Raw genomic sequence first — 19,946 nt, 5'->3', positions numbered from 1 at the left:
CTAAGAAATACATGACGTCCGTTTGGTCTGCGAAACTGTTTTATTTGCCGACAAATTCTCCTATTTAATATGAAAAATTAAATTTATTTTAAGCTGGGTTCATTGGAGCTCATTTTCCTGTACAATTCTTGAGCTTGCTCTGTACGATCCAAGCCCTTATAGTTAATTACATCTTAAATGACCGAAGTCACTTAAGAATACTCTCGATAAAAATCAGGAAAGATTGTCTTCGAAAAGGTCAAAAGGATAGGACTTTTCAACGAAATTAGACAAAGAGGTGTGCAAAAGGGGAATGACCCAAATTTGGAACATTTATTACAGAATCCAAAGGAGTAAGAGCTAGGGGATGCGACAAATTTAGAAGAGATCCTCGGTGACTTCTCAGTCTACCCTATGGTTTGACTTTAGTTTCGAGGAGAAATATTCAAGTGTTTTATCCCTGCCAATTTTTATTTAATTAAGGTTTACATTCGTGTGAAACAATCACACAAACAGCCTGAAAGATGTGAGGATTTGGGTCGTGATGGACGACAACCTCGAAATCCTGAAACGAGTTAGGGTTTAGATCATACAGCAGAGCTATACGAATGTCTAACGAAAAGTTGAGGATTTATGTTGCGCTAGGCGAACAACCTCGAAATCCTATGGATTGTTGTTTTAATTTCTAGGAAAGGAATGGTTTAGCTGAGGAAGGCATGTTCTGCTGTTGAAGATGGTTGTGTTGCCCACCGCGCTAGTTCCAAGCTTCTTCTCGTGACGAGTTTAAGTTTTCTAGGGTAGCAGGATATAATGTCAAATCCAGCGGCCCTATGGTTGTAGTTCTTCACATATTTTTATAGATAACATGTTGAAGTTGTATAGTGTATAGCATAACAGTATAATATGTAGCATAGGACAAGCAGTGGGGTATGCAGTAAAGAAAGCAGTACAACATGCAGTGTAAAGAAAAGTAAAAGGTACAGCAGGGAAGTGATTATAAGAGAATAGCATGCTGTAAACATAAAACAAACATGTATACCTTGGAGATTCGTTGTTCCTTAGGTGTAATTGATGCGTCAGGTACAAGTAACAAAATTTGAGGAAGCAGACTGAAATGCTTTATATAAAACAAAAAAAAAAACATCGTCCAGAAATCTCGAGAAAAAATCGTCAAAAGACTCACGACAAGAAAAATGCGAGGAAATCGATGAATCGACAAATCGATGAAAATCTGTAGAAAACACGAAAAAATCCCTAAAAGAGACCACGAGTGCTTTGTCCAAAAATTTCAAGAAAAACATATGAAAAAGTCCGAAAAGAGGGGGACCGCAAGCACTCGGGTCTGGGCTAGGCTCAACTATATATTAGTACTCGAGGGTCGTCGAAGGCTACTCGGTCACCCGGATGTATAAAGCCCGCCACTCAACTAGAAGGGTGTCCTATCGAATCTAACTCAGGAGGGTATTCCTTAGTCTAAACAGGTGATCAACAGGTGGACAGCCAATGTTTAAAATGTATTTAAAATTTATGTTTTCAGCATGCACATAGGTTTCAAACATGCGAAAAGTGGGCTGTATCAATTTTGTATGTAGCGAAATATATATTTTTATTTTAGAAAAAGGTGTGTTTGTTCTGATCAAATTTGTTTTTATCAATTTTGAAAAGTAGTTGTCCACGAGTCGATCGCGCTGTCGAGCATAAAACTACCAATAACCTAAGAAGGTTCGGGTCAACTCTCGCTAGTCTTGTGTCGATGAATGATATTGTCATCCTACAGCTCACCGGGTTCCTGAATCAGATCCTGATGGGTTCCTGAATCGGATCCCGATGTCGTAGGATGACATATCATTATGCTCTATCTCCGGTGTGCTTTTGTCATCACTGCCCTAAGTCCCAAAACAAAACCGACCTACTTGCGACCTTGTTTGATGGTTTCACGTATAGCAAAAGGCTATACGTGGACACTTATGTATCAAACATAATCATCAAAAACCAAACCAATAAGCAAGGAAAAAAAGAACAAAAATGGGGTGAGAGAGAGGAGGGATTGATTCACCCAAAACATCGAAAAGAATGGATGATGAATCAGCTCTCGAAACTCATGACGAAAAGACCTGAAAAGGAAAGCCCGAAGATCCTTGAATCAATCCGAAAGGGTATCATTTTCTCTCTTTTTTATAATTGGATCAACCCAAGTCAAAATGACCTCCTAACGTCGGTATCCAAACCCCAATGATATCTTTTATTAAATTAATTCATTCCAACCAAATGCTTTTCCAAAATGAGACTTAGAAATCTCCCAAACCACAAAAGAAAAATAACCTGGAGAATACCACCACTAGTACTCCCAAACCCATGCAAAAATCAGGATCCTCCAACTTCCAAATTAATCAATGGCCTCATATATCAAATAAGCATAAAATCTTCTCATAGAACCAAATAAATGCTCACTATCGGGGTCAATAGAAGAGAGCAAACAGCCACCAAGGCTCTCGGCTAAGTCCACCAACAGAACAAGGCACTCACGGCTAAGTCAAGAAACAGGGCCAAAAGAGGCTCACGGCCAAGGCAACCCAAGGCACAGGAAAGGCTCACGGCCAAGGCAAGAAACAGGGCCAAAATAGGGTAGAGGGTCACGGGCAAGGCCAACAAAAGCACAACCGGACTCCAAACTAGCTCACGGGTAAGTGCCAGAACAAACCAGACCAAATTCCATATAGGAAGCTCACGGCCACAGATGGCAAGCGGGAACCCAACACAACACAAATCCGCGGGTGGGAGACAAAAAGGAAGCATACCTATGCCTACTGATCTCACGGTTAGAGGGCAAAACCGAAGGCCACAAGGGCAGTGCCCACTGAACAAGGCTCACGACCAAAGTAAGGAAAAACAGCCCAAGCACAAGAAAGGCTCACGGCCAAGACAAGTCGAATCAATTCCATGAGGATCTTTGATATACATAAGAGAGTACAAAATATAACCATAATTTTGGGATGACAAATTTGATCTGCCAACAATCATCCAAGTAATTCGAGTCCGACAAGAAGGACCAAATCAAATTAAACAAACCTCAATATGTCTCACGAGTAAGAGTAGGAAACAGCTCAGGAAGCCACCAAGGCTCACAAATAGGAACAACACAAAAAAACACAAGCCAGGCCCTCGGGTAAGGGCCTAAGACAAGCCAAACTGAGCCCCCAGCCAGCCCTCGGGTAGAGACAAAAGCAAGCACAGGGCAGCCACCAAGACTTTCGAGTAGGGACAAGTACAAAGCCTAAACATAGGCTCTCGGGTAGGAGCTAAACCAGCAAACTGAGCCCCCAAACAAAGCCAAAACAATCCCCTCAAGGTCCATAAATGAAGTAAAGAAGCTCCAAAGCCTCAACAAAAATTAACATCCCATGCTCTTGCAATGAAAACCGAGTACCCACTAAAACCCAAAACCGAGCCATTCAGGGCCAAGACAAGGCCTGAGCATAGATTAAAATCCAAGCTTTAATAGAAATTAAAAATCCCGGCCATTTCAAGATAAAACCGAGCCATTCAAAGCCAAGGAACAGCTCACAAGCTTTTGAAATATCAAGATATAGAGCCAATATATGCCTTAAACAAGAACAATAACATAGAGAGTATATTTAGCCCCCCAACTTAAGTATTTCAAGCATGAAACGACTTCCAACAGGTATTTAAACAAAAGGATGCCTTATGAGGGGTGAAAACAAGCCACCAAAACAATTTATAGGACCCTCCAAATTAAAGAAATTCTTTTTTTTTTTCATAGCATATGTTTCGAGCAAGGCAAAGCCATAGGAGACCAAAACCAAACCCAACGAGGGCCAAAACCGAGCCATTCAATGGCTAAAACAACTCCCCCTCAGCATGTATTTTATATGAACAAGATAGTATGAAGTAAAGAAGTATGCATAAATCTCAAAGCTAACATTTCAAGGCCTCCAAAAATTCCTTTTCTGAACCAATACTTGAATGAGAAAGTGCAGTGATAAATAAAACACCAAGCCTTCAAGATAAACTTCAAGAGACATCCAAAAATAAATCTTTTCATACTCCATATAGATTTCGAACAAATGGCGCAACCACAGGAGCTAAAACCGAGCCCCACATGCGTGAAAGACCAAATAAGTCTTCCAATGTCTCATGCTAGATAAGAATAAATGAAAGCTTCATGATACATATCCTAACATGCTTGCAAGAGGAGCTAACATTGTCTCAAAGCCATGTTTCAACCCTCTTAATTGCTTCCAATAGAAATATGCTACAATAAATAAAAACATGTCATAGCTTCACCACTTTAAGCAAGTAATCAAGTCTAACTCCTAGAACATGCTCACATTTTTCATTTCTAGATGTTTGAGTACCAATTATTTCCAAAAAAAAAACATAAGTGTAATATCATGTAAGCATGAAGGGAGAGAAAAATGACTTACCTACCACGGTGAGATGGTCGAATGAGGTATCGGGAGAGAAAATATCGCATTTAGGGAGGAGGAAATGCGGCGTAGGGGAGAAGGGTCGGACAGGGGGCAGCTCGCGACTGGCGAGCAGTTCGGTCGAGCGGCGCAGTCCATTTAGTAGAAATTCCCCCCCCCCCCCCCCCTCAGAGATTTTCGGCCACTTGAAACGCATCAACAGAGTATCATATAAACCAGAGGGAAGGAGAGAGAATGATTAGGGGATCGCATACGGATCAAAGGATCGAGAAGAGCAGACGCCCCCATACGAGCGTGCGAGAGGCAGAGGATGAGATACGACAAGGGATGGGTCGCGGGATCGTCTCGCACGCGCGAGGCGAGCGCGGGAACGAGAATCCAACGGCACGAAGGAGTGGGCCAGATGAAACCGAGCGAACCGCTGCTAGGGCAGAGGTCCAAGAGCGCGAGAGGAAGAAACGGGAGGGGAAAATGAAATTAGGTTAAGGATTTTTAATATAAGTTATTAATTATAATTATAATAATAATATATTATTTATTATTATAATTAACATTTAAATATATATTTTCCCCAAGACGTGCCGTCGCAATGAAACGAACGTCCCCCCTAGGTCAGACGCATCGGCGTTGTCCGTTTCGTCATTCGGAGTCGTCCGGGCAACCTCGTCGTCGATCGGGTCAAAACGCGTCTCGGTCCGAATCCTATCAAAATTTCGGTATGAGTTCGATCAAACAAGACGGTGCAGAGGACGACGACGTCAAATCAACGAGTACTGTCAATCCTAAGGCCGACAGTCTTATAGGAATATACTCTGAGTTCCTTCGAAGTAGCCTTACCTGCTAAGAAATAGCGATCAAAACTACTATATGGAACATCAAGTCGAGCGAAGAAAATTTCAGAATTGCTAACGGGGATGACTCCACTAATTTTCTAGGAGTAGTTGACAAAAATGTCATACGACTAGATCCTAGGCTACTAAGGAGGGGAAAACTGCACCTCGATCGAAAGCGATGTCAACAGTATGCTATAACATGTTTAGTTATTTTTAAAACACTTAAAATAACTTTTAGGTGTTTTGAGTGTTTTTAATAACAAGTTAATTTGTTTTTTGTAAATAAAAATCAAACATAAAAGATATTAAATAAATATATTTTTAAAATAAAACAAAAGTGGTCCCAACCAAGCCCTTAGTGTTTATCTTTGCTAAGCTCAATTATTCCTTTTGGTACTCAAATGATGGCTCTGATACACCTGTTGTGCCTGTAGACAAGGCGGACGAACCGGTCCAGAGAAGGCACGTCTGGACCGCCCAGACCAGTCGGCCCAATCGGGAGTGACGGAAGCCCTAGGAGCAGCTTAGGGCTATTCTAGCTCCCGAGTGAGCCCACACAGCATTAATAACGTACAATAGGAGGGGAATTAAGTGGGGTTTTGGGCGGAAGTTTCAATGTATCTTGGGGAGTATTTAGTAGAGTGAATTAGCTAGGGTTTGTTTCATGTTTTTGGATTTGCTGCATTTTTTTTTCTTGTCTTTGTGTTCCTTGAGGCGTCTAGGATTGGTAGAGAGGCGATAAGTCTCTCGAATTGTAGATCATCCTTTCTATCTTGATTCAAATTAGCCCTAAATTGAATTTTTCCACATATCCAACGCAAGTTGCTCGCTGATTTTGGTTTCGGTTGGTGTCTCCTTTGAGAGAAATGCTTAACACCATCTCTGTTTAAGAGGATGCTATATTAGCCCACCATTTCCTATTCTAATCCTTGATCAAATTCAGACTTCCAATATCATGGGAGAGGCCTTTTCTTTGTTCAAATGTGTTACTTTCCTATTTGTGAGTTCTTTCTTTATATCAACTTTGTTCTCCACATTGTTATTGGTTGAAAATGTGGTTGGTTTTTTGTTAGATTCATAACAATCGTATTTTTCTCATGAAATTTCAATTACTTCCATATCTCCTGTGTTATATATATATATGTATATATAAATATATATATATTTACTTGAGTTGAATTTTGATTTTTTTAAATTTTAGGCGAGTATGGCAGATAATCATGGCTCTCTTTTCCACACAAAAAAATGTGTATTTGTTGCATTGGTTGATCCCATCTAAATCTGCATTGCATAATGGATTGTGCATTAGAAACTCTAAACCTTAGAGCATCCTACGTCATCTAGTTCTTGCTTAAGTTAACTTAAAAGAAATGAAACTGAGGGAAGCTAACAAGGACTTTTTTTTAAAAAAAAAAAGGATACTAAGAGGCCATTTGGGATCACTTTTTGTTTTTTATTTTCTTTTTATTTATTTTATTTTATTTATTTATATTTTGATTTGAAACCAGATATGTTTGGATATTTGATTAGAGTATGATTGTTTTTAAAAAAACCCAAACACCTTAAAGTTGTTTTGAGTGGCTTCAAAAACATGTTGATTTTTTTAGAATCAGAAAATAAAAACTTCAAAAAAATATACTAAACAACATGTTAGAAAAAAAAACAAAAAACAAAATTGATTCCCAAAACAATATTATATTTTCACTGCTTTCAGAAACCCATGCATGTTCTTTCTGAACATCTCTTAGCTCCTTATCGTCAATTTTTTTTCATGGTTCGTTCTTTTTCTAGAAATACATTGGTCAGACATGTGAAATTTTTTCAATTTCAGGCTTACAATATGAACAGTCTGACTGAAGTGCAAAGCAGAACTGTGAAGGAACTCGCAGACCTGGGAGTAGTGAAACTCCAGCAGGCATGTGAATTATTGATTTCTTCTTCTAACTCCTTAAATATGATAAACCATCTCTAATTACTCCCCGCAGGGAAGGAAGGAAAGTTGGTTTATTCCGACCAAATTGGCTACCAATCTCTCCATTAGCTTGTCAGATTCATCGTCACGCAAGGAGGTTTGGTTCTTACTTTTCACATATTTAAAAACAAATCAATTAAATGAAAAATATTTAAATTTTAGTTAAGTTTACATGTATACCACACAATTCTTATGTATTTACATATCTAACACCTAAAATTTGATATTTACATTTATAACACCTTGTTGTCATAAACCTATGCATGCGTATGTGGTGTTAGATATGCTGCTAAAGATTTGAGTAATATGCTTGTAAATATGAATGTTTAAGTGTTAGATATATAAATACATAAGAATTGTGTGGTATGTATGTAAATACCCCTAAGTTTAATAACATGGATCCCTTTTTCACAAAAGAAAGGTTAACAGATAAGGCCAAACTTACTGCAAATTATATTCCAAAATTTAAATATTTCTATTATAATTGAAGATAATCCCTAATAAAATTTTAAAATTTAAAATGAAATAGACAAAATTCAACTGTAAACATGAATGAGCCTAAAAAGGCTTCAAAAATGGCTCGTTTCAAAACTTTTTTTGGGCTGGCTTTACTTAATAGTGTTTGACATGCAAACACAGGTTTTTTTTTTTTTTTGGCTGTTTTGACTAGTTTGAAGGATTACATTAATTAGAATTCGTATAGCCTCTCTTGCTGTTAAATATTTTGATGAGAGCACTATCGTCTTATTTTGATGAGAGCACTATAGTCTTAGACATTTGCTGCAATGCAAAAGATCACAAATTTATCCCAAAATTTGATTTATGCTGCCCCATTAAAAGAAAATAATAATAAAGGAAGAGTGTTGAATAATTAACTTGTTACACTATTTTTTTCATTGTAGAATGTGAACTCATTACTTAACTTTATTTGTTTTACTTTAAAACGCTTCAGAGAAATTATTCAATGAATTCACATACATTTATTCAATGAGAAATTATTCAATGAAACTATCCTTGGTCCAATGATTTTCTGTTCTAAGGGTCTCATATTATGTTTTTTTTCCTCATTAATTTGCTTTTATTGGCTCATTTCATTGCTTTCTGAAAGAAATTCCCACACCAAGCAAGAAATTAAAATGTTATGTATCAAGGATGGTATATGGAAACAACATTTACCATTGGTCTTTGAAGGAAATATTAGCTTGCATTGCTGAAGAGGATATGGTATAAACATGGGCTAAAATAAGCATAATTTCATGGTTTTTATAGAAGATTTAACTATTCTGAACTATTTTGGTTTGGGTCAAATAATTTTGTCTGAAGTGAAATTTGACTCCGGCCCGAACCCAATTTGTCAATGCAAATTAACACTGCTACCTATAATTTCTTTGTTTTACATGTAGTTTCAAGCAAATTTATTGTAAACATAAGGACTAGCAGACTTACGTTTATTAATGGAGTCAACTACCTAGTGCTCAAAAACTTACAAAATGTAACATTTTCCCCAAATAAAAATGATATTTGTTCTTCGTTCGTCTTGAATGAGCTTCCTGGAAAAATTATATTTAAATTCCAGTAGATGCAGTTGAGTAAAAGATATTTTCTTTTAATATTTTCAGTTTTGTATTTCAAAAATACCACCTTAATTTATTATTGCATCCATAAGCAGCTTAATTTATTCATCTATGCATCCTCATGATAAAAATGTTTGCAGATCGTTTACCTTGCAATGTTAAAAACTGATTTCTTGTCTGAAATTTTGCCAATAGGGATTTATGGTTGTGGAAACAAACTTCAGGTTGTATGCTTACTCAACTTCCAAATTACACAGTGAGATTCTGCGCTTATTTTCAAGGTAATTGAGCCTTTTAATTATTCTGGAATATAGTTTCGTTAAGAAACTCATCAACTTATTTCTAAATCACTATTGTGGGTGGTGATAATTTGGATGAGAATCATTCTCTCTAGGCATTTAGTTCTGCTACTAAAAAATTAGATTAACATAAACTGTTATTCTTATGGATTATGGAGTAGTATTCAAGGTGGGAAAGGGTTGGCATAAGAGGTATGATTAGGTTGTAATTACTTTGTAATGCAGGGTGAGGCCAGATACTTTATAATTAGAATTTTGCATGGGCAAGAAATTTGCAATATACTGACTATGAAATATTTATCTTCTACATAAAATTCAAAACTTTATTTTGTATTAAAAGTAATCTCTTGGCAATGCAAAGGTCATGATTTTGAATCATTGAAAGAACCTCCTAAACTACATTCAAGCATATATGTAAACTTTTGATTCGGTGGACCAATAAAAACACTTTACATAAGAATTGTGTGTTATTTATGTAATTTTTCTGTTTTCTTTTTTAAAAAAATCGTCCTTTGTTAGATTTATTTGACATGGACTCTCTTTTGCAAGCCAGGATTCCAGTTTGGATCTTAGAAATACGGTCACTTTGACTAAGATTGATTACTCATCAATTAGATGGAGTAATTCTTCCTTTGTTCCTTCAATCATTTTGGCTAAGTGAAATCTAAACCCTACCGATAGTGAGGACTTGTTTCCTGTGGGGCACGTCATTTGAGAAAACATAGCTATTGTATTTCTTTGGTTGTCTTAGGACTCGTTTGATTGCTTAAGTAAGGAATTTGCTTTCGATATGGTGAATTTAGTATATTACATTGTTTGGTTGGATTCTGCGCTTATTTTCAAGGTAATTGAGCCTTTTAATTATTCTGGAATATAGTTTCGTTAAGAAACTCATCAACTTATTTCTAAATCACTATTGTGGGTGGTGATAATTTGGATGAGAATCATTCTCTCTAGGCATTTAGTTCTGCTACTAAAAAATTAGATTAACATAAACTGTTATTCTTATGGATTATGGAGTAGTATTCAAGGTGGGAAAGGGTTGGCATAAGAGGTATGATTAGGTTGTAATTACTTTGTAATGCAGGGTGAGGCCAGATACTTTATAATTAGAATTTTGCATGGGCAAGAAATTTGCAATATACTGACTATGAAATATTTATCTTCTACATAAAATTCAAAACTTTATTTTGTATTAAAAGTAATCTCTTGGCAATGCAAAGGTCATGATTTTGAATCATTGAAAGAACCTCCTAAACTACATTCAAGCATATATGTAAACTTTTGATTCGGTGGACCAATAAAAACACTTTACATAAGAATTGTGTGTTATTTATGTAATTTTTCTGTTTTCTTTTTTAAAAAAATCGTCCTTTGTTAGATTTATTTGACATGGACTCTCTTTTGCAAGCCAGGATTCCAGTTTGGATCTTAGAAATACGGTCACTTTGACTAAGATTGATTACTCATCAATTAGATGGAGTAATTCTTCCTTTGTTCCTTCAATCATTTTGGCTAAGTGAAATCTAAACCATACCAATAGTGAGGATTTGTTTCCTGTGGGGCACGTCATTTGAGAAAACATAGCTATTGTATTTCTTTGGTTGTCTTAGGACTCGTTTGATTGCTTAAGTAAGGAATTTGCTTTCGATATGGTGAATTTAGTATATTACATTGTTTGGTTGGATGTAATTAGAAATCAATATGGGTTATTTGAATTAAAAATTCCACCAAAATTATGACTTTATTTTCACACAATATTAACATCATTTTCTAAAAAGGGAAATTTACTTATACATGCCACACAGTTCTTATGTAGTTACATATCTAACACCTAAAGTTTGATATTTACATTGATAACACTTTTTTGTTATAAACCTATGCATGAATATGTGTATTTCACTTTTTGTAAAGTTAAGAGTGGTATTTTTTTATTTAATGTTAAAGATTTGAGTATAATTCATGTAAATATAAAAGTTTAGGTGTTGAACATGTGATTATATAAGAATTCTGTGGTATGTATGTAAATGCCCCTTTCTAAAATATGTATGCTATCTGTAAACAACCAAGTGATGGCTTCCTATCAAGTGAGTTTTTCAAATTTAGTTCCCAAACAAAACCAATTTGTTTGGAATGGTCTATTGTGGGTAGGGCTCTCTTGTCGAGGACTTGAGGAAGCTGAATAAAATCAAAATGATGGAATATACTCGCTGTTTATAACTATATATTTTTATATAGTATTTGGTTTACAAATGCATATATACTTATCATCATCATTAGCTTCATCCGATTTATTTGAGCATCTTCTATCCCTCCTATATGTTAATACACAAGTCTACTTTTACAACCGTGTTAGTAAATACTATTGTCTATTTATTTAAGTAATCATCCATATCTACTATTTGCAGTTTTATCATACATTCACTTTATCATTTTCATGGAATATCATATATTAGTTATATTCGTTTTCATGATTATTCGGGAACCAAATTATGCATTTTATTGTATCAGTTTATTTCATTTATTTTGCAGGATTGAATACCAGCTGCCAAACCTTATTGTTGGTGCAATAACAAAGGAAAGCCTCTATACAGCTTTTGAAAATGGAATCACTGCTGACCAGGCATGAAACGCCCTATTATTTACTTTCCATTATTTAGAGTCCAAAACTTCCTTATCATACTACTGTTTTACTTTCTATCTTTCCATCTGTTTGTGTTTTTCAAATTAAACCTTCCTCTTACTAAGATGACTTTCCTCTTACTAAGATGACTTTACCCTTTCAAGTAGTTTCTATTTAGAAAATTGCTTTTTTTTTCTATAATTTGGGATATTTACATACATACCAGCCCAAACATTTCTATTTACAAAATGAAGGCCTAGCTCATTTTTTTGAACTGTCGAGCCCATGTATTTAGGCCTGCCATAATAAAAAAATTTGGTATTCGATAAAAATAAAATGGGAAATTTACATACATACGGCACAATTCTTATGTAGTTTCATATAAGTTTGATCTTTACACTTATAACACCTTGATGTCATAAATTTATATATGAAAAGGTGTAATTTACCTTTAAAAAGATGGTGATGGTGATATTTTTTTTGCGTGTTGTTGCACATCTGAGTGGTATGCATGTAAATATGATTGTTTATGTGGAAGACATGTAAATACGTAAAAATTATGTGGTATGCATGTAAATGCCCCAAATAAAAAAAACATCGTTTGGAGTCTTGCTATGAATTTCGAATGCCCCAAATAAAAAAACATCGTTTGGAGTCTTGCTATGAATTTCGATATTTGAGTGAGAATTTGAAAAAGAAAAAGAAATGCAGGAGTGGTTCTTTTAATGGGATCTTTAGCAACTTGTACTATTTCTTGGGTCAAATTGGAATTTTTTTAAGTCTGCCTTTTGAAATTTATTCCCGAATTGTGTTCTTTCAGATAATTTCTTTCCTTCAGCAGAATGCGCATCCTCGAATCGCTGAAAGAGTACCAACAGTGCCAGAGAATGTCACTGATCAGGTATAGTTGGCCGTCAAGGAGCACCAATGTTTTTTCTTGGAAGATTTACATCTATGTATTTACATATATCTAACACCTAAATTTAGTATTTTACATATATGCCACCTTCCTATGCACTAAAATGTGTTTTCACTTTTTTTAAAAAAAATTAAAAAAATCGTGCTTTTATGTGATATAAAAGATTTGTGTGGTATAACTGTAAAAGTAAAATGGAAGTGTTAGATATGTAAATACATTGGAATTGGGCTAATTCAGTATGTGGTGAATTCTACTGGGAAGATGAAGTACCAATTATCAATTGGATTGTAATTTGTATTTTTCTAAGGCTTCCTGATGCTTGTTGATCTAGGTTTTACATGCTTGAATCTGCTGTACTAAAAATCTTTTTGGGAATTTTACATGCATGCCACACAATTCTTATGTATTTACATATCTAAGAACTGAAGTTTGATATTTACATTTATAACATTTTGCTGTTATAAACCTATGCATGAAAAAGTGTATTTCACTTTTTCAAATAGTGCTATTTTTTATGTGATGTTAAAGATTTGAGTGGTATGCATGTAAATATGAAAGTCTAGGTGTTGGATATGTAAATAGATGAGAATTGTGTAGTATATTTGTAAATACCCCAAATATTCTTCTTTTTTTCTGGACCAGTAGAATGTACGGGTTCCACCTTCCATTATTTGAACCTGCTGCTTATGTTGAAGCCAGTTAAATGTTCTGCTAGCTTTTTAAGAAGGGGCATTTTCATACATACCACTTAATTCCTATGTTTTTACATATCTAACACCTAAATTTTGCTTTTTTACATTTTCATCACCAAAGTCTTTAATATCCCATCAGAAGTACCTCTTAAACTTTTATGGTATGAATGTAATTCTTCCATGTCAAAATTGTTCCTTTCTCACTATTAAGCTCTTAATATTGACTCATCGATTGTCGACAGATTAGGTTATGGGAAACAGATCGAAACCGGGTCGAGATGATTCCTTCACATCTTTATGAAGATTTCCCATCAAAGGTGGCATTTCTACTCTCCACATATCACTAAACTCTTTATCATTTGTTACCCTGCAAATTTCTTATAATTTTTGCAATTTCATAAAATATTTGGCATCCAGGAGTTATTTGAAGGTGCTGCTGATTTCGCACGGGAGTTCGGCGGATTTTTGTGGGAAGACTCGAAGAAGATGCGGTTGATTGTTCGCGGCGAACTACACCAACAAATGAGAGATTTTCTCCGTCGCTCCAAGTAGATGACTGGTGATATTCTTTTTTTGAGAAAAATGTCAGAATAGTCCATCGACTCTCTTAACATTTAGAAAAAATAATGATTAAATTGATATTTTTATAGAGTTTGAGACTAAAATAGCCCCATGTAAATAATTATAGGACGGACTAATGTCGACACTAGTTGATATTTTATTTTTGTCTCTGAAATGAACACTGAAGCTAGAGATGGCTTTGCCTCCTGCATCAGCAGAGTTTCAGAAGAATTCCAAGGAGTTACAGTTGCGGATTTAAGGAATTATTCAAGGTTTATGAGCTTCAGAACTTGGTGATTAGGTGCTGGGTAGATGTTACAGTTGTGAATCTATGTAGTTTTTGAATGCAGTGCTTTTTAGATTCTTTTCATTTTTAGTAATGTATTAAAAATGTGCTTTTATAAGCATAATGATTGGATTAAACTAAAATGAATGTATTGCTTTGGAAGATAATTGTGTTGGGTTGGAGTTTCAAAAGGCTGGCTATTAATGAATTGAATATATTCCTTGTATTACATTTATGCCCTCTTAAGGTTTCTAAATGGCAGTCCAATAATATCCTTTTGAATGAATCCATTTAGGTTGGCTATAGCTTTTTTGTAAGCATAGTTATAAAAATCATTGAGAAAGTAATTTTTTTAAAAAGAGCTGTGGTGGTGATCTGAAATGCAAAGCAAACAGAAAGTTGTTTCAAATAGATCCTTAAGTTGGATCACTATAGCGTTCAAAGGAAGCTCATAGGAATTATTATCCTAAACCATCCCTTATCAAAGATAAGCTAAAAAAGTTCCAAGTCCTATGCGCTTGACATTTATGCATGGTGAGAGATGAGAGACAAGAGGAAAAAAAAGAAAGAAAAATTTGACTATAGAGTGTTCTAGATTATGATTGTTAAAAGGGTAGCATTGCCTAAAGTGAAATGGAGTTAGAAGTTAAGTTTATAAAATTCCATATTAAGTTAAAAGGCTCATATTCTTCATAAACATGAATGTTTGACAAAAATGCTTTGAGCTATTATTGTAATATGGAATTTTATAGTAGAGGGTTTGTCATGAAGCTAGTGGTGAAGGGTGGAGTGTCATTAGGTTTTATCTTCCTAATCCCACAAATATAAGTAGGTCAAATTACCTAAAAGGATTATGACACCCAATTTTTAGAAGGAAATCATAAAGAGAGCTCGAAAAAGGAATCATACATCGTATGCTCTTCAATTACCCCATCAAAACCTTTATACAAGTGCCAGGGGCAGTGGAGAGCTACAAGATGTCCCTCTCCAAAAGATTAGACCCCATTTTACATCACTTTCTTTTATGTTTTTTTTTTTTTATACTTTTATTTTTGAAAACATATTTGATTAGTATATTTTTTATATATTTTTATTTTTTTTTTCTTTTAAAGACAAATTGCCTCGTTTTTTAAAAAGCACCAAAAACCTTAAAAGATGTTTTGAATGCTTTTAAAAACAACAACTACTACACCCAAACATACATTAATTCAAATCAAAATATAAATAAATTAAAATTAAAATTAAAATAGAAAACAAAAAACAAGAGCGATCCCAAATGAGGCCTTAAGCATTGTGATCTTTCAACTAAGCTCCTCAATGTTCAAAGAACTTGAAGAGGGAGTAACACATGGCTATATAAAGCCTAATGAAATTACTGGTTATATAAGGCAAAATTTTGGCCCTAAACTTTTGCACATATTTACTTTTGGCTGGATTTCATAAATCCGATGGTAAATCCTATTCAAATGTGCTGCCAAAACCCCCGTAAGTTTGGCAAAATAAAGACCCATGTCTTGATAGTTTTCATGGACTTCAAGCTTCACCTCCATTTTATTAGTACATTTAGTGAAATGAAAATACTTTGGAGCAGGTAACTAAAGAAGCGTAAAGGATGGTCTCCAGCATCAGCCATCCTAAGTTTGGCCCTGCGTCTCCTTATTTGTTAATATGTTGTTGATTTGAAAAACATATTTTCTTATTATTGTTATTCACTATGCTTTCTACTTTAAATACTTAAATCTTTTGTTATTGTGTGATATGTACTTGAATATCTAATCATTTGATGAAATCAACTAATTCATTTAGAAGTTAATCCTGAATACTTTTAGTGGGGGCAATGGTTTGATGTTCAACATTCAAAATTTAATTATGTATAAAACTAAAATGAAATTGTGTTATTTACAATACTATTGACTCAAATCCTATAGATTTTAGGTACTAACTAACATCTTTGATAAGAGTCTTCGAGTTGTTGATAAGGTCTCAAGTTTGATCTGCACCTGCGTAATAACAAACTCCCACTTGCAGACTATTAAATGGGTCGACAACCTTTAATATGCTTGTTGATGGATAATTTTCAAATTGGAGTCGTTTGTTGCTCGAGGTAAAGTAATGTTGTGATCCAGACAAGTTCTAACTCAATCAATAAGAGTAAATAAAATACGAAGGAGATAAAATATCTCAAAATTTTATATAGTTTTACACAAATGATAACTATGACATGTGATCTTTGCTGCAAATTTCACTATGATTTTAATTATCGGTTTTTATAACTCTAATCTCTTCGACTGAGTTTGCGCAAGATATTTCAATGTATGGGTTTCGGGTTGAATTTCTCTAAAACCTTTCGAACATATAAAATTCAAAGAAAACTAATTAACGTTTTTAGAATTTTATATATGGTGAAGTTTTCTTTGAGATGCTAAGGTTAAAGTCTTATGAGGAAAAAGAGTTTTTGATGTGAGAATTTCTATTGCAGGAAACTCTCACAAACCTTTAAGAAAAAAATCAATATCTAAAGTGTATGAAGCCATAATTTTGGTTTAGAAGATTATTATTGCTTAAGAAGACAACCATATGGATTAGAAGTGTTCTTAAGTCTATATAGATTAGAAAAATACATTTATATTCAAAAATAAAAAATAATAAAAAGCCTAATGGGAAATTTTCATTTTGTTTGAAATTTCTCCTCCATTGTGGTCAAATATCAATGAATATATGGTATGTGAGACGTGACGGGTATGAATTATAAAGCTATCTTTTTTATGTCATTTGTGTTGTATTATATTAGTGAATTCTTCAATATGAGAAAATACATCCTTCGTAATAAGTTATCATGGGTGAAATTATTTCAGCAAAGCCAGGCCCTATATTAGGGCTACAAACGATCCCAGAGTTCAACTAATTACTGTGGACTCGTTGGTTGAAGATAGCCCGTGATCGTTTGATTAACTAATTAAATGATCTTAAACACTTTTATAAGTACACAATTACAAAAGGAACAAGCTTGAATTACTTCCATTTGTTCATTTGTGTTCATGATTTGTATCATTTAAACCTCATGAATCGGCTCGATTACAACCGGCTCGTTGATTAACAGTTTCATTTAAAAGTTTATTTTTATACTCAACGAGCATTATTAATTTGATACAACATGTTTATTTTCCCAACAATTTGTTCGTATAGAGCTCAAGTATGGCTCAATTATGCTTATTCGGTAAACGAGTTGTTTATTCATATGTTTGAAAATTATTATATGATCCAAACTTGAATGAAGCTTGAATTGGGTATTTGTAAATGAGCTCAAGCTAGAATATAGTCTTTTAAGCTCAAATCTAGCTCAAGCAAGCTCTTACTAAATGACCTCAAGCTTGAACAACTGTTTGCTTGGCTTGGCTGAGTTCATTTGCAGCCATACTCTATAGTTTTTTGCACATCTAATCTTCTATGAGTTACTCTTTTAGTCATTTAGAGTGTGAAATCTCCATTCAATCATGATTTGATACTCTTTCACTCATGTCATAAAATTTTCTTCACACAAGATTTAAAAAGGGTGCATAAAAGCTAGTTGATCAAGCACTCTTACCCTGACGACAAATGAGGCTAACCAGCATGTCCAAGCTTGAGCTCAAATCTAGCTCGAGCAAGCTCTTACTAAATGAGCTTAAGCTTGAACAACTGTTTGCTTGGCTTGGTTGAGTTCATTTGCAGCCATACTCTATAGTTTTTTGCACATCTAATCTTCTATGAGTTACTCTTTTAGTCATTTAGAGTGTGAAATCTCCATTCAATCATGATTTGATACTCTTTCACTCATGTCATAAAATTTTCTTCACACAAGATTTAAAAAGGGTGCATAAAAGCTAGTTGATCAAGCACTCTTACCCTGACGACAAATGAGGCTAACCAGCATGTCCAAGCATTGGGATTTAAGAAGGTTACTGGTATTTTGGGTCGACGTTTTTAAATTACATGAAAACTTAAGTAACTGAAATCATTATCATATGAAATCAAATTTATTGAAATGCAACAAGTGGTGGCCGATAAGAGCTACGAGAGATCATAGTACGGCATTTAAAAGGCAAAAAAATTAATTTTCATTTTAAGTGTAAGTAAGATTTTTTTTTATATTAGTTTTGTTTTCTTTTACTGTAAATCAGACATAAAAAAATAAAAATATAGGAGAAATAAATATAAGATTCCTAATTCTCATGGGCCATGACCAAACAAACAAATCCCAAGTAGGATTCCACCTGACATGGAAGCATCCGTACAAGGACTGTATCTTTGCCCTATCCATTGAATTAAAGCTTTTAAAAGCACCCAAATAAATAAGGCCCATTTATCTTAAAACCCAACACGCCCTGGCCCAGCACACACACTGTGTGATATATATATATATAATGCCCCGAATTAAAAATTTTAATCTCACCATATGAATACCACGCAGTTTATGTATTTACATAGCTAACACTAAAGTTTAATATTTACTTCAATAACAGGATGATATTATAAACATATGCATGAAAAAGGAGTATTTAATTTTTTTTATTTTTATTAATGTGATGATAAAGAAATAAGTATAATAAATTAAATATGAAATTTTAATTGTTAGATATGTAAATATATAAGAATTGTGTGGTATGCATGTAAATGCCCCTGATAAATTTTCATATTTTATACATTTATAAATGCACTGACCTTTTATTGTAAATAATAAAATAAAAAAAAAACCCCTTTTATTGTGTGATTTAAGGCTCACATTTCGGTCCTGTCAAAAAGGTTGAACAACCCAAACTAATTTTCATCCTTTGCTTCCAAAGCAAGCTAGGCAAAGTTTACCAGGCCCCGTGAACAATAAGCCTAGCTTCACACATTGGTGGGTCCCAAACCACCATTAACCTTTTCTTTTGCTCATGTCTTCTTCTGCCTTAAAAGTTATTAGGCGCGGGTCGGCAACTGAAATGAGGAGAGAGAGGAGGTCTCTCTCATGTCCTCTCTCTCCTCATTTCAGCGGAGTGAGAGGTTCATACTCCGCACCTAATAATTTTTCTTCCTTCTTTGCCTACTTTGTTTGATCGTATTTTCAACGACCATTGATTATTGTTAAAATAACGATGAAATATGATTGAATCTGATGACGACGATGGTGTGAAGATATACACAAATACTACATTTATTTGAAAGTATATTCGAGAGTTTTAAAAGTCATGTAATGATCAAATTTTGATTAGGGATGATGATGGTGTGAAGATATACACAAATACTACATTTATTTGAAAGTATATTCGAGAGTTTTAAAAGTCATGTAATGATCAAATTTTGATTAGGACACGCGGGCCTTTTTTTCTACCGTTCACACGTGGTGGGCCCCACCCACCTAAACTTGTCTAAGACTCAAACTCAACTAAACTCTTGCCATTAGCCATGGAAGAAGCATCCACTTAACCTCACATGCAACCTCTTATGCAATGTCCATATCAAGCCTTCAACCAACCAATTAGTTCAATTGTGATTAAATAAATAAAAAATTAAGATAATGACCATAAACCTTGATTAGCCCTTAATTAGAGAAAAACCAAAACATTAAGAAAAAAAATTACAAAAAAAAGTTGAAGCTAAGTATGTTTATGAACACAATTCTAGTGATATATAGCTCAACCTACTCTTACTTTCTTGCTCGGGACAGCGAGAAACACGGAAGCTAAATCCTTAGGAGCCGAGAAGTATCTCTGCGGCGGTGGCGGCGGTCCCACCGTC

At 34.5% G+C, this 19,946-nt stretch overlaps 1 protein-coding gene across 1 annotated transcript in view; it reads left to right on the top strand.

The window, feature by feature from the left end:
* Positions 1–14,378, top strand: part of LOC110027090 (RNA polymerase II transcription factor B subunit 2-like) — a 29,956-nt gene extending 15,578 nt beyond the window's left edge. Inside the window, 7 exon segments of the mRNA XM_020728369.1 lie at positions 7,092–7,175; positions 7,246–7,329; positions 9,002–9,087; positions 11,638–11,728; positions 12,549–12,629; positions 13,582–13,656; positions 13,757–14,378. Coding sequence (XP_020584028.1) covers positions 7,092–7,175; positions 7,246–7,329; positions 9,002–9,087; positions 11,638–11,728; positions 12,549–12,629; positions 13,582–13,656; positions 13,757–13,891 — 636 coding nt within the window. The 3' untranslated portion in view covers positions 13,892–14,378.
* The last annotated feature ends 5,568 nt before the right edge of the window (positions 14,379–19,946 follow it).

Source organism: Phalaenopsis equestris, unplaced genomic scaffold, assembly GCF_001263595.1.
Source record: "Phalaenopsis equestris unplaced genomic scaffold, ASM126359v1 Scaffold000413, whole genome shotgun sequence".
Classification (NCBI taxonomy): domain Eukaryota; kingdom Viridiplantae; phylum Streptophyta; class Magnoliopsida; order Asparagales; family Orchidaceae; genus Phalaenopsis; species Phalaenopsis equestris.
Note: the sequence above shows the minus strand (reverse complement) of the source record. Positions and strands in the feature narration are given on the sequence as shown.